The sequence below is a fragment of the Lepidochelys kempii genome, chromosome 27 (genome assembly GCF_965140285.1).
Source record: "Lepidochelys kempii isolate rLepKem1 chromosome 27, rLepKem1.hap1, whole genome shotgun sequence".
Taxonomy (NCBI): domain Eukaryota; kingdom Metazoa; phylum Chordata; order Testudines; family Cheloniidae; genus Lepidochelys; species Lepidochelys kempii.
Window position 1 is genome coordinate 14,611,278 of NC_136406.1, and position 14,137 is coordinate 14,625,414.

Sequence of the window (14,137 nt, forward strand, 5' to 3'; positions counted from 1 at the left end):
AAAAGGGAAGGGCAAATTTTCTCCCACCAACTGTGTCACGGTCCCTTTAAGTTTCTCAACTGTGGGGCAATAGGTGGGCCAGAACAGGTGCAGTATTGTTTCCATTTTCGGCTTGGATAGAGGAAAAGGGCAAACAGATGTTTGAAAATTCATGGCCACTGCAGACACACCCACACACTGGCACCGGAAGTATCATCTCGTGCTTCCTGACATAGGTCGCAAAGGCCCAGAGCCTCAAAACCTTTACTTCATGGCTATCTGAGAACCTTTGAGGCTCTGGGCCAAAGTCAAACACAGAAGGGTTGGGTATAGAACCCAGGAGTCCCAAGTCCCACTCCCACATGCTCATCATTAGACTTTAGGGCCCCCCCAGTGGGAGAAGTAGAACCCAGGAGTCCTGATTCCCTATGCCTGAAAAATGATGCAAGTGGGGCTGAGGAAAAGCAATTAAAACATTTGATCACTTGTCCCCAAAAGCTCAGGAATGGCCAGAAATGCAGCTTCACAGACACTTCCCTGCAGAACCACCAAGGGCCAGTGTGAGCTGCACACAACCAGAGCGCAGGCTGATTATACAAAATTGTTCCACTTCCACTGTAATGGGGCTGGGTCTTTGGAGCTTTCACAGCAGAAGAATCAAATTATACGACAGGGGATGGAGGAGACAAACGGTGCGTGGCTGATCTGTCACTTTAAAAGAAAAAACAATCTAAAATGGACTCAACTGCAGAGGTAGCCAACTGATAAGGGTGGAAGGGGACTCATCTGGCATTAAAAACTCACAAGCACATGGCTCTAGTGTTCTTCCCACATGCCCCATCACAGCAGCGTCTTTAGAGGTCTCAATGAAATATTTATTACAAAGAATCAAGCTAATGGGAGAACGTTACCCCCTCCCCGAATGAACGATAATAAATAAATAAAATATTTGCTTTTAAAATAGTTTGTTAAATGACATAAATACAGGACGGTTCATTGCTTTCAAGTGGCTTTGCTCACATTCGGGCTGTGTCCATTTCACAGACACCTCCTCCCCGCCGCCCTCTACTGGGTTCAATAGTGTATCATAGGCCCCATACTGCCAAAGGAGATTCTCCTGTAGTTCAACTGGTAGAGGCCTGTGTGCTGAGTCCTAGGCCTGCTACCACCATGAAGCTATGAGCAGTAGCACAGAGAGCCATGAAGTGCAGTATCGACAACACGTTGATGTGGCTAGAGCGTGCGGATTTCTTAGTGCTTAGTGGAGGTTCGCTTGTTATCCCCCCGGTTTACAGAAAGGAGAAACTGAGGCACAAAAAAGGAGCGTGACCTGACAAAATGGCAGAGCTGGGTGTGGACCTGAGGCACCCCAGGCCCCTGTTCTAACCACGAGATGGCACTGCAGGAATCACAGACAGCTGCCAATCAACCTCAAGAGGCCACTGAAACCAGGATGGTGCTGCACAATCAGGGTTTACAGCGAATGCCAGATGCGGGACTGGGAGGCCCATGGGTCTGGTCTAAGGCAGTGCCTCCCAGGGCTCCCCTGGTGAAGCTTCCAGTGATACCCCAATGGGGGGGGGGCGTTGCCCCCAACCCTTACTGACTAAGAGCAAAGCTTAACATTCCCTTCAGGTGGGGGGGGGGGGGTTTGGATCCACAGCCACCGTGCAGGCTGGGGAGGCTGGCGCAGGCCCCTCCAGGCGCGCATGTGATGGGGGGGGGCGGTGTCTGATGGGCAGAGCGCCAGGGAACTCACATCCAAGAGGCGCTATGCAGAGCCAGGCCCTGCCCGGGTCCCAGCTTGGCACTGGGGGGTTGGGGGGGAGGGAACGGGGGGATGGACAGACACGTGCTCACACACACACGGACACACCATGGCCGGACAAGACAGGACTGAACACACACCAGACAGCCACAGGGACGCAAGACACTGCACAGGGGAGGGGAGGGGCGCTGGGCAGCCATGGGCATTTCATGTCAGCCCAGGTTTTGGCACCAGGTAGGGGGCGGGGGCGGGGGGAAGCAGCTCTGCCCAGAAAGTCAGAGGTCTGGGCTTGATCCATCCAGATCCCTTTCACCCCACCCTCCTCCCAGCTTCCACCATCCCAGGCCCTGGGAGGGAAGAGAGCCCCAGTGGGGACGGCAGGGAAGGGCCTGGGCCTTTGGATAGGGGATGGGCTCCGGCTGGGATAAAAATACCCCAGAAGCGAAGGGCCCCAACAGGCAGGCCCATGAGCACTGGTTCCCACCCCAGAAGTGGGCGCAAGAGAACAGGACAGGCCAGAGCTGAGCCTCAAGAAGCTGTTAACACCTCCCCTCCCAAGCCAGCTGGGAGATGCCGCCCCCTCCAACCCTTCCCCCCCCTCGGGGAGTGGGGGGCATTTCAGCCCAGGGGCTGCTTTGCCCTCAGAGAGCAGGGTGTTAACCCGCCCCTCCCAGCCCAGTTCAGGCTTAGGGTGCCCAGGTAACCCCACACAGCACTCACATGCGGCTCTGCAGGCAGGGGCGCACTCACGGCAGGCCCCAGTGCACACCCCACACGCATGCATCACCCCCTCCCCAACCCACTCCGTCTTGGCAGGCAAAATTGAGCTGGGGGAGCTGCCGGGTGGTCAAGGGGCTGGGTTCTGTTGTAGGCACTGGACCGCAGAGGAGCTTCCTTGGCGCTGGGCAGGGACCCCGGGTGCCGGAGACGGGCTCTCTCCAGCGATGGGGGGGCGCCGGCCGTCCCACTCCCCTGGCGGCTGGGTCATAGAGAGCACCATGGAAATACAATGGGATGGGGGGGTGAGCGGGGAGCAGAACCAGGGCAGGGAGCGAGGAGGAGGTGGCTGATCGGTTACATACCAGGGTTGAGCATGCTTTCCTCCCCGGGGTGGAATGGGGGGAGAAGGTGCCCTGCCTCAGGGCATGGTGCCTCACACCACACGTCTGCACGTGAGTGGGGCAGGCAGGGGGGAGCAAGCTGGGTCCCAGTTTGGTCAGCTTTGGGGGCGGGGAAAGCCCGAGAAACACTGGGCTGCCCTTCACCCCCGGGGTCCCCTGAGGCCCAGGAGGGGTTTAAGGTGGGGGTGAATCTTCACTATCTTATGGGAGATGAGAAGGGCCCCTCTGGGGGCTGAGTGGGGGGCACCACTGGCAGAGGGCCCCCCTGGCACTGCTGGCAAGGGATCCCCATGGAGGTGGGGGGGGGAGCATCATACAATCTCAGGCCAACCCTGCTAGGGGGCATGAACCACACCAGCCTCACAGGGGAGCGCTATGCTCAGAGGCTCCTTGAGGAGAGAGATTCCCCCACAGGACACACTGAACCCTGCCCCCCCAGTAGATCACACCCCATCCCAGGGGCTCCTAGCTGACCGAAGCCCCACCCCCCAGGGCCCCTAGCAGCCAGATGCCCCACCCCCTAGCGGATATAAACATCCCGCCCCCAGCCCTCCAGGTCGTTCTTGTTCCGGCTCATGGCCTCCTCCTCACTGGGGCAGTAGCGATCGCGCCCTTTGCTCCGGCCCCGCAGCTGCCGGTTGTGGTTCTGGTGGTCGGGCTCGGCCTCGTCCCAGGAGCCCTGGCGCTGGTGGAGGCGGCCCAGGCCCCGGGGGTAGGCACTGGGGGTGCCACCGCGGGGCTCGGGCTCCTCGTAGGGGTCTGTCTCCATGTCCATGCAGGAGTCGCCCGGCTCGGTGTAGGCAGAGTCGCGGCTGCCCTGGGTCTCCGAGTCGAAGGTGTCCTGGCGGGACAGGCCGCGGTTGGCCAGGCGGGCGTGCTGCTGGCCTGGCCGCCCCTGGCCGCGGTTGACCAGCTCCCCCGGGTAGTCGTGCAGGCTGGCGCGCTCCCCCTCACGCGTCTGCTCCCCATGCACTAGGTAGGGTCTCTGGTTAGGAGAAGTAGCGACAAACCATGCAAACGGGAGAAGACAAGGCAGAGTTAGTCTGGCCACCAGGGGGTGACACTGGCAGCTCAGTACCGATTAATAGACACGTATATCGTCAGCGCAGCGAGAGCAGCCTCTGGGCTGCTGAGCCCAGGCCCCCAATCCCAGTCTGGGCCACAGGGGAGATGAAACTATGGGGTCCCAGCCCAGCCCCTGGGGGAGGTTATGCCTGTAACACTGAGTATGTGGGATGGTTTGCTCAGGTGGGGTTCAGGGCTGGGATGTGAGGGCTGAGGGTCAGGACTGAGCAGCAACTGCAGAGCTGTGTGCGGGAGAGGCCCTGGACTGGAATAGCAGCTGGGAGGGCGGGGGAGGGCTGTGGGCGGGATTGAGGGGCACTGGTGGGCAATGTATGGGGAGCCCTGGACTGGCATAGTGGGGGGCTGTGGGGGGGATTGAGGGGCACTGGCAGGGTGGAGAATGGGGAGCCCTGGACTGGAATAGCGGCGGGGGGGGGCTGTGGGTGGAATTGAGGGGCACTGGGGGGCAGGAATGAGGGACGCTGGCAGGGCGGTGTATGGGGAGCCCTGGACTGGCATAGAGGTGGGCTGTGGGCTGGATTGAGGGGCACTGGCAGGGTGGTGAATGAGAGAAGCAGGCCCGGCTCCTGCCTGCCCAAACGAGGAGAAGGCCATGAGCCGCAGCTCTTCAGCTATCCAACGAGCATTACAAACGACAGACACCACGACACAAACATGCCCTGACCGCCCCGCCCACCTGACCAGGGCGGGGCACAACTTGGGGCAGGTTCCCCGGCAGCTGGAGAACCTCCACTCGCACTTATGGGGTGGTGCCCAGGGGGAACCAGCCACTCACTAAGGCAGCAGTGGGGAGCGGACAGAGGGGCCAGGCAGGCTGGATCCCGAGGAGCGGGCACAGACATGGTGTGTCAGGGTGCCCTGAACAGAGGCCTGTGAGCTCGGTGCTCTCAGAGACCAGGGGCAGCCTGCAGGCAGGAGTTGGGATGCCTTGGGGGTGGGGGACAGCGAAAGGGAGGAGATGGGAGAAGGAGTCCAACTTCCTAGCCAGGGTGAGGAAATTGTGAGACGCTTCCTCGCTAATGGCTCCCACCTACACTAGTGGGGATGGTACGACAAGCCGAGAGGACGCCTAGCACTGCACGACAGCCACGCCGGGGTTTCTGGCGCAGGTCTGGCTGCGCTGGTGCTGCCCTCTGATGTGGATAGGGAGTCACCCCCTTGCCCCAGCACTCCCCCGCCTCACAGCCCCATCCTGCACTGCAGAGCCTCGTGTTCGGAAATCACCCAGCGGCCTTTGCTCCCACTCTGAGAACGGTGCTGTGGGAACCCCAGAATGCACTGCGCCGGAGGCAGAGCCCAGCAGGGCCAAGGGTCCCCCGCTAGAGGGGTGACTGGAAGGAGCCCCGTGCAAACAGGATCCTGAGCTAGAGCCGGCTGATGGGCTCGACCTAGCTCTCCAGAGGGGGCAGCCTTTACGCAGAAGCCCGGGGGAGTGGGGGGGGAGGCCGATGGCTGTATGGCACTTCCTGGGCAAAGCCCGGCTCCCTGTGACGCCGCTACAAGGCTCAGGCACCGCTGCCGGGGGGGGGGGGGGAGATCCTTCCAGGTTCCCCCCATGGACGCGATGCCCCCAGTTCCTGAGCCTTCGAACGATGCTGGGCAGGCAGAGGGAGTCCCTCCATGCGCAGGGCAGCGGGATGTGGGGGGCAGCAGCAGAGGCAGGGGTGCGGGGAATCAGCCGGGGGTTTCCCATGAAGATTTCTTCCTCCGTGTTCATTGAAGGCACCTCCTCCTCCTCCTCTTAAAGCTACAGCACGTGCTCCTCCACCCTGGGCTGGGCGCTCAGCCCCTGCTCCAGGCTGCCCTTCCCGCCCCAGAAGCCCAGGTTGCGCTTGAGGGAGGTGAGCACCTGTACCTGGAGGTTGGAGACGGGGGCGGGGCTGGCGGCCAGGGCGGCGGTCGCCATGGTGCGGTTCAGGAGGGGATTGGGCGGGTTGCTGCTGGGCGGGTGCGTGGCCTTCCAATAGGCTTCCAGGTACTCAGCCAGGTGCTCGCAGGCGTCTTCCAATTGGTTCTCGTCCAGGATGATGTCAAACATTTCCTGCAATGAGAGAGAGGGGTGTGAGGTGGTCCAGCTGGGGGTGTGGGGAGGGGCCTCGGCCAAGCTGGGGCAGAGGGAGGGGCAGAGGGTGGGGCCTCGGCCAAGCTGGGGGAGTGGGGAGGGGCAGTGGGCGGGGCAGAGGGTGGGGCCTCGGCCAAGCTGGGGGAGTGGGGAGGGGCAGTGGGCGGGGCAGAAGACGGGGCCTCGGCCAAGCTGGGGGAGTGGGGAGGGGCAGTGGGCGGGGCAGAAGACGGGGCCTCGGCCAAGCTGGGGGAGTGGGGAGGGGCAGGGCAAAGAAGGGTACTTGGTCAAGCTAGCAGTGAGAGGTAATGGGGGTATAGGCCGATCAGGGCACGTTGTGGGGCAGATATTCACTGCGGGGGGGGCAGAGACTTGGCCCAGGCTGCGAGAATGGGGCAGTGGGGCGGGGCAGGTATTCTGCCAAGCTGGGGGTGTGGGGCAGCGGTGTGGCAAGCAGAGGGCGTGGGGGGCGGGACAGGCTGTGGGGTGGGTACTCACTGGCTGAGCTGGGGGCATGGGGCAGTTGTGGGGCAAGGCAAACTGGGGGCGAGGCTGTGGGGCAGGTACTCACTGGAGGGCACTGTGCCAGCTTATCCGACGCCACCATCTGCACATTCAGGTGCTTGGCCTGGGACTTCCCCCGGGACTTGACCAGCCTCTGGAGCACCTGCAGGGGGAGGCGGCGGGGGGGGGGGTGAGCGCAGGGGAAGGGATCCCCCTGGGGTGTCCCCCGCTCTCTGTTCCTCTCCAGTCCCGAGGAGAGGGGCTGGGCACGGCGGGGTCTGACTCAGGGCGAATGAAGTATCATTGCGGCTCGGGCCAGGGTCTGAGCCCAGAGCTCAGGCAGGAAAGCTACAAACTCTGCCCCTTTAAGATGCTGGCTTCCCCAACCCCCATCTCTGTTGATGCCCCTGAGTCCCTACCCGCAGCCCCCCGCCAGCCCAGCCTTGGGCCTCTCTTAAGCAAACACTCTGCATTGAATGTGGAGAAATGTCCCTCAGAGGACAAGGCTGAGACCCTACAACTCGTTGCACTTGTGAGCTATCCCTCCCCCCCCCCACCACTTTGTTCTGACCAGCATGGGAGGACTGGGCAGTGAGTCCCCAGGCAGCAACACAAGAGCTGGGCCATCCCTCTGCAGGGTCCAATGCACTGACCTTGGGGGAGGTGATCTTGATGTAAACGATGATGGGGGCCAGCGAGGTCTTGGCCAGCTGGGCCGGGTGGTTGATGGTGTCGGCATCCAGGGCCACAAGCTGAAGCGTCCGGGCCAGCTCGAAAATCCGCTCGATCTCGCTCTGCACCTCAGCTGTCAGAGCAGAGAGATAGTGAGAGACTGTGGGGAGGGCATGGACTGGGGGGGAGGGGGAAGGGGAAGAAAGACCGTGATAGATGGGGGGCAAGGGGTAGAGAGACAGTGAAAGACTGTGGGGAGCGGGGGGCAGAGGCAGAGAAACCTTCAGAGATGGGGGAGCAAGGACCAGGTGGGGGACCAGGAGTAGAGAGACAGTGAGAGACCGGGGCGGGGGGGGGGGCAGAGCCTGGATAGGGGTTGGGGGGAAGGGGCCAGGTGGGGAGGATCCTGGCACAGTACGTTGTGGGTGGGGGAGATGTCAGAGGGGATAGCAACAGGGGAAGCAAGGTATAGTAAGGGGGCAGACCTTGTGTGGAGGAAAAGGGGGAGATATGGAGGGTATATGTGGGGGAACAGCTTTGCGGAAAGCCACAGGGAGAGGCCATACACTGGGGTCTCTGTATCCCAAAGACAGTTCCCCCTCCCCTCCCCCCAGACACACACGAGAAACATGGGTTTCACTGCAGCTCCGTCTCCTCCCAGAGGCGGGAGGGACGTGTCTCCTGGGTCCCCAACGCCAGGTACCTTCATGCCGTGCTGCACACTGGGCAGTGGGATCGCTCGGCGGAGCCCACGCCTGGCGCGTGCCCAACGTGTAACGCTGCCCTGGGTGGGTGCACCGCCAGTATGGACCAGAGATCATCCAGCACCAAGCCACGAGGCGGGGCAGGGTCTGGAGCTGGGGGCACGGTAGAGTGGGGAAGGGACACACACACCACTTTGCGCCAAGCAGGGGACAAAGCAAAACCCAGATCCCCACGTGCCTGGACCCTGGGGACACTGGGATCTGGGATGAGTGTCCTGAGCTCATCTTCAATCCTGAGACCTCATATCAGGCCGGGTGTGGGACAGACCCCTGGGGAGGGGATTCCTGCCCTGGCTGACTCCGGCCCCACACACGGAGCAGCTCATTGTAGATCTGAGCCAGGGGGCAACGGCGGGGCAGCTATCTTGCTCTGCTGCCCGCCTCGTGGCCCCTGCTGGAGTGACCCTGAGTCCATATGGCAGTAGGAGCAGGAGGTTACACGTCGGCCCCTGGCACGCTGTGGATCCCACGGGGTTAAGCAGCACGGTAGGGAGCGGTCTGGACAGGTCTCCGAGAGGTTAAAGGTTACATACCCAGGACATCTGTACCAGGAGCAAGGGAGGAAGGAAGCAGCGCGGAGGGAAGGGGTGGGGGGAGAAAGAAAAAAGGGGAGGGAAAAAAGGAGTGAATTGAACTGATCATCCCAGGAGTCAGTGCGTCAGGCCCCGCCCCAGCCCAGCCCAGGGCGGTCAGTAGCCGCAGCTCACACGAGCCCTGTTAGTCACCCCACTACACGACAGCACCAGTGCCCAGGGGACCTGAAAACACGCCCTGGCCCTGTTGAGTGGGAGTCAAGGCACGTCGCAACCCAGCATGCACTTGGGGGTCCCTGCCTGGTGTGGCCAAGCATCCCTCGGGGCAGGAGCCTCACCCCAGGGCCTCTCTTTCCATCTAGCACGAGCAGGTGAGAGCAAAGCAAGCCACCAAGCCCTGCCCAGGAGCGGGTGAGGCAGGGAGCATGGGCCCGGAGAGCCCTTCCAGACAGGGTGAGGGGAAGGGATGCCCCGGGGCATGGTGGGCATTCCAGGGCCAGCTGGGGGTGAGGGAAGGGAGGATGCAGGAAGCCAGGGCAGCTCCCAGTGGATACAGATCCAAGCCAGGCAGGCTTGAAAGGGTTCAACCTCCAAAGCCCAGCAGTCAGTCTAAGTGAGAGGCAGCCAAAAAACAAAGAGGCCTGGAATAACCAAGCGGGGCTGGGATGTAGGAAAGGGTTAAATCCACAGCTTCTCCTTCCCCTCCACCATGGCCTCACCCAGGCTGGAGCGGGTGCTGGTGCGCTCGATGATGGTATGCTTGGTGGGGTTGTTCAGCACGGAGCGCTTGGCCAGGGCGATATCGGCCGTCACCCGTGTGATGGAGATTCTGAGAGGGACGGAGAGAGGAAGAGAGCGTGAAGGCGGGAGGGGGGGCCCCCCGACCTTTGCTGTGGCCCCCAGCAGGGCGCCCACCCCACCAGGGTCAGGCAACAGTACCCCAAAGGAGCCCTGGGGGCAGAAGTCAGGGTGTGAACCCCAGCACCTTGGCAGCAGAATCCCCATACGGGGAACCACCCCATCTGCGCTGCTCATTGCTGCCTGCCCAGCAAGGGGACGCAAGGCCAGAGCACCAGACTCCTGGGCTCTCATGCTTACAGAGTGCTTGGAGATCCTCCGATGGAGAGGGCTAGGGACGGGCGGAGGGAGAGAGAGAGTGTCCTGCATCAGGCTGGAGTGAGAGCGTGTGGCTGACCTGCTGGGATCTCTCTCAGTCAGACCCTAAGGAGCCTGTCACCGTGGTGTCCAGGTGCTTGCATGGGGCGACTCCCAGAAACTGGGATTTTGAGTAAAACACCATTTCCCTGGTGACCAAAAAGGGCCACAGTGGGGAGGGTTGTGGGGGAGTGTTTGGCAGCATCTGTCTGAGGAGCCCCCGCACCTGCCATCGAAGCGATGCTTCAGGAAATCGAAGAGGGCTTTCTGCATCATGTCCGTCACCTGGGGAGAGAGGGTGACGATGGAGTCAGGCACCTGGGGGGCAGGAGGGAGGGGGAGTCGGGATTCACTGCATCAAGGTGTGACTGCGTGGGGGTGGGTGGGTGGGGTTAGAAAAAGAGAGAGCAATGGACATCGGAGGGGTGGGCAGTGATTTCAGAGATCAGATGTCACTGGCTCCCCCTGGCACAGGCCCTCAGGAGACAGAGCAGATGGGTCCCGGAGGAGATGGAGAGAGGAGGACGTGGGCAGATGCAGAGGTGGAATGGGGCAAGACGGGGCGGGGGGGGTTGTCGGTCAGACGGAAGGGGAGGGGAAGAGGGAATGGCCGAGCGAATGGATGGACAGACAGATGGGGATGGGTGAAACAGAGGGAATGAGATCAAGGGTCACCTGCTCCCCGGGAAGCTGCTGAAAATGCCACCTCCCCAGCCTGCCCCCCCCCACTCCATGCACCCGCCCCGGGCTCACCTCGTACCCCTTCAAGGACGGCCCCACAAGAATGATCGGCCGCATGGAGGGCACCACGTCATAGGGCGGCACATGCTCTGCCTGCCGGAGAGGGCAAAAGACAAGGTGTGACATGTACCCAGCGGGAGTCATTGGAGCAGGGGGCCCTACCCCCACGGGGGCACTGCAAAACCCAAGTGCCCTGCAGGGTGGGGGAAGAGCTGGCATCTTCTTGGGTTCAGGCTACCCAGCTCATGCTGATGCTCCCTTGGCTTGAGAGCTGGGAGGTTCTGCCTTCGTACCTTCATGGCCCAGTGCGGGTGGTGGCACTGGGTCCCGGGAGAGGGGAGCTGATGGCATGGGAACACCCAGGCTGTTGGCTCTGGTACACTCACACGGCCCATCACCGCTGGTGGAGAAGCCGGGTGGGGAAGGATCATTATGGGGGCCCAGGCCCGCCCCCACCCTTTACAGGCAGGTCAAGTAAAGCCCTTTTACTCACCGATTTCTGCTTCTGCTTGGCTATGTCCAGTGATCACCATTAATGGGGCAGGGGAGGGGGCAGGCGAGAGAAGACAAACAAGGCATGCGTGTTATTGACAGGTCACGCCAGCAGACACGCAGCAGCAGTGGGGAGGTTTCTGTAGCCGGCAGTGTGTGGGAAATGGGGACAGGCAGGGGAGGGGGCTCTGAAACCTGGCTCAGGCTGCAGGTGGAATCAGGGAGGGAGGAGGATCTAAGGGAGGGTGTGTGGCCACATCGGAGGGATGGCGTGGCTCCCCCGGGTGTCCCCCAGGTGCTACGCAGCTCCCCCCTGCGCTGGCCCTGCTCCCCACTTCACACCCGCCCTCTTCAATCCACACCCTCTGGCACTGCAAACACCCTCCCTGCTTGGCAGCAGCAATGCCCTCCTCCCCTGCCCCCTTGGCTCACAGGCCCTCGCCCCCAGACTGCCCCCCTGGCCCTGCACTGAATACCACCCCCCTGACGGATCCCCAGCTCTGTGGCTCACTGGGGACCCCTTGGTGAGGAATGTCCTGGAAACACCCTGCTGCAGCCCCTACCCGTGTACTCTAGAGCAGCCCCCGGGCTGCTCAGCAAGCAGCAACCTCCAGGCCACAGGGGCGCTGCCCCCAGGGGAGCGGGATGGGCCCCCGACGGGAGCCGCCCCCCCACCATCTAATGGGGGTAGGGTGGGATGGGACAGACGATGCCACTCCCATGTTTCCGGGGGGGGGCGGGGAGGGGGAGTGTGCGCTGGAACGTTCCACTCCCATGCTTTACATGGGGGCGCAGCATTGGAACATTCCATTCCCATGCTTGGAGAACCGCTAGAATGTTCCACTCCAGAGTTTCATGGGGGGGGAGGAAGGGAGCACTGGAACATTCCATTCCCATGCTTGGAGAACCACCAGAACCTTGCACTCCAAAGTTTCATGGGGGAGGCCAACACTGGATCATTCCATTCCCATGCTTTACATGGAGGGGTGGGGGCCAGTGCTTCAGCCTTCACATGGTGTGAGGAGCTGCCGGAACGTTCCACTCCATGTCTCATGGGGGAGGAGCAGTGCTGGAACATTCTACTCCCATGCTTTATGCTGGGGGCTTTGGAACCGCTGGAATGTTCCACTCCCGCATTTCACAGGGGCGAGGCAGCACTGGACCGCTCCATTCCCACGCTTCATGTGGGGAGGGTGTCAACTGGCAGAAATGCTCTCAACTCATGGGCCGTGTGTGTGATCACTGGAACATACCATTCTCATGCCTCATGTGCACGTATGGGGGGGGGAGGCCAGAGAAGGGACACCCCCGAGGGCTGCCCCTTTCCAAGCCACGCTGGAGGCGGGGTTTCCTGGTGTGATGGGGAACACACCCAAAAGTGCCTGCAAAGGGGACATCCAGCCCTGGCTATAGGTCCCCTGGTGCCTGTGAGATGATGCTCTTACCCCATAGTGTGCCCCACAGCGCTGACCAAGAGCAGCGGCTGAACGACAATGGGACCACGTCCAAACCATGGCCCTTCCTGCCCCCCCTCCCGCCCCCAAAACCCAAAGCTCCCCAACCAAGTCAGCGAGCCCCATACACAGGGTGAATCACGGGTATTAGCAGCAGGCGTGAGCGAGGGTGCGGCAGGCGGGTGCAGAGTCCCACTCCGGGCTCCTTTACCTTCTTAAAGAAGGGGATGTGCTTGACGTTGGAGGGGGACGTGGTGACACTGCTGATGCTAGCCTTAGGGGATCGGGGGTTCTCCAGGCCCTCGGCCTCCTCCAGCTCTAAGTCAAGGGCGTCTAGGTCATAAGCTAAATTAGTCATGTCCAGAGTACCTGGGGGGGCAGATTGTGGGGAGGGGGAAAACAAAAAGAAAGAAAGAACGAATGAACGAAAGGAGGGAGGGAGGGAGGGAAGAAAAAGTAAAACAGAAAAAAGAAAGGAACAGCTGAAAAGAACAAAAGAATGAAAAAATGTACCAAAGGGAGGAGGAAAAAATGATTCAGTAAACGAAAGAGAAAAATGAGAGGAAGGGGAAAAACCTGTCGCTTCCCTGCAGACAACGTAGAGAGGGGGTCAGAGTGGGGGGAGAACCATCAGGTACCCCACCTGCAAGAGTGACAGGGCAGCTGGTAGCAGGTTTCCTCTGCATGCCATGAAACTGGGCATAAGTGGGCATGTCTAGGGGATGTCTGTGCCCCGGTGGGCATACCTGGAGCATGCCTGTGTATACGCCCTTCTGCCTGTGCCCAGTTGTTCATCCATACAAATGCAAGACTCTCCATGTGCACGCCAGCATGAACGACGGGCCCCATACTCCCAGCCCAGTGCTCCCCGCCAGCTCTTGTGTGCTGTGTGTGCACCTGTGTCTCCGCCCTGGCCTGCGTTTGCAGAGGACGCGGAGATTCCAGGATCTGCGGTAGGATTCCTGAGAAGAAAGCTGGGCACTTCCAGGCCAGCACCCTTGTCTCTCTGACACTGGGGCGCTAGCTGGTCTCAGGGCATAATGGGGGAAGAGACCTGGCATTTCAGCCCCTTTTGTTATTGCCAAGGCCACAGCCAGAATCAGCCCCTCTCCATCAGTCTCTCTTAGTGGTCCAGTAAACTTTGCCAGCTGGGGGCTGTCCGCTGTCAAACAGCAAAGGGAGGGGGTGGTCTTACCACTGGCAGGCGGGGTGGGTCTGCGGGTCCCCGTCACCACATCTCCCAGGCTGGAGCTGGAGTTGTCCCCCGATTTGCTGCGTGGAGCAGAAAGGCAAGGAGCAGTAAGTGCCTGGAGATGGGGAATTTCCTGGGCTGGTGGAGGGGGCAAAGGGAGGGGTGTGGGGGGACGGGGACGGACGACATCAGTCTGGAAAGCAAGGGCCCCACCACGGCAAATTCTGAGCAAGGGGGAATTGGCCTCCACACCCAGATTCTGTGAGAGACTTAAATCTGGAACCACAGCACCAGGGCAATGCCATGTGCCCATCTAGCCTGGTATCTCCTATTCCCCTCCCCCAGCTGGGATCAGACCACTGGGGCCAGAGTCCAGCGCTCTCCCACTCACCCAGTGATGTACCAGATCCGATCAAGGGCCTATCTAGCCAGCTATTCTCCCTACTGTGCCAGTTCAGACCAATGAGTCCATCTACTCCTGCACGTTCCTCCTGACCCCTTCCCAGCCAGTACTCAGGTTCTGCCCTGCAGCATGGGGATGGAAGGCCCTTTGCATCCTCAGCTGGTGTCACTGCTGATCCTGGAGCTGGTTCTCCCCTGCCTGGCCCCTTGTG

The 14,137-nt window shown here is 61.3% G+C and overlaps 1 protein-coding gene across 2 annotated transcripts in view; it reads right to left on the bottom strand.

The window, feature by feature from the left end:
- Window positions 1-832: 832 nt before the first annotated feature.
- CACNB1 (calcium voltage-gated channel auxiliary subunit beta 1) overlaps window positions 833-14,137 on the bottom strand; it is a 29,911-nt gene continuing 16,606 nt past the window's right edge. The window contains exons 6-14 of one of the 2 annotated variants that reach the window (XM_073325770.2): window positions 13,527-13,603; window positions 10,879-10,898; window positions 10,398-10,478; window positions 9,871-9,929; window positions 9,209-9,318; window positions 7,174-7,325; window positions 6,588-6,683; window positions 5,810-5,995; window positions 833-3,853 (exon numbers count right to left, since the gene is read on the bottom strand). In XM_073325770.2, the coding sequence (XP_073181871.1) occupies window positions 3,389-3,853; window positions 5,810-5,995; window positions 6,588-6,683; window positions 7,174-7,325; window positions 9,209-9,318; window positions 9,871-9,929; window positions 10,398-10,478; window positions 10,879-10,898; window positions 13,527-13,603 (1,246 nt within the window). In that variant the 3' untranslated portion in view covers window positions 833-3,388. Of the gene's footprint in view, window positions 3,854-5,701; window positions 5,996-6,587; window positions 6,684-7,173; window positions 7,326-9,208; window positions 9,319-9,870; window positions 9,930-10,397; window positions 10,479-10,878; window positions 10,899-12,542; window positions 12,701-13,526; window positions 13,604-14,137 lie in introns of those variants that run through there. The other variant, XM_073325771.2, reaches the window with a different exon arrangement.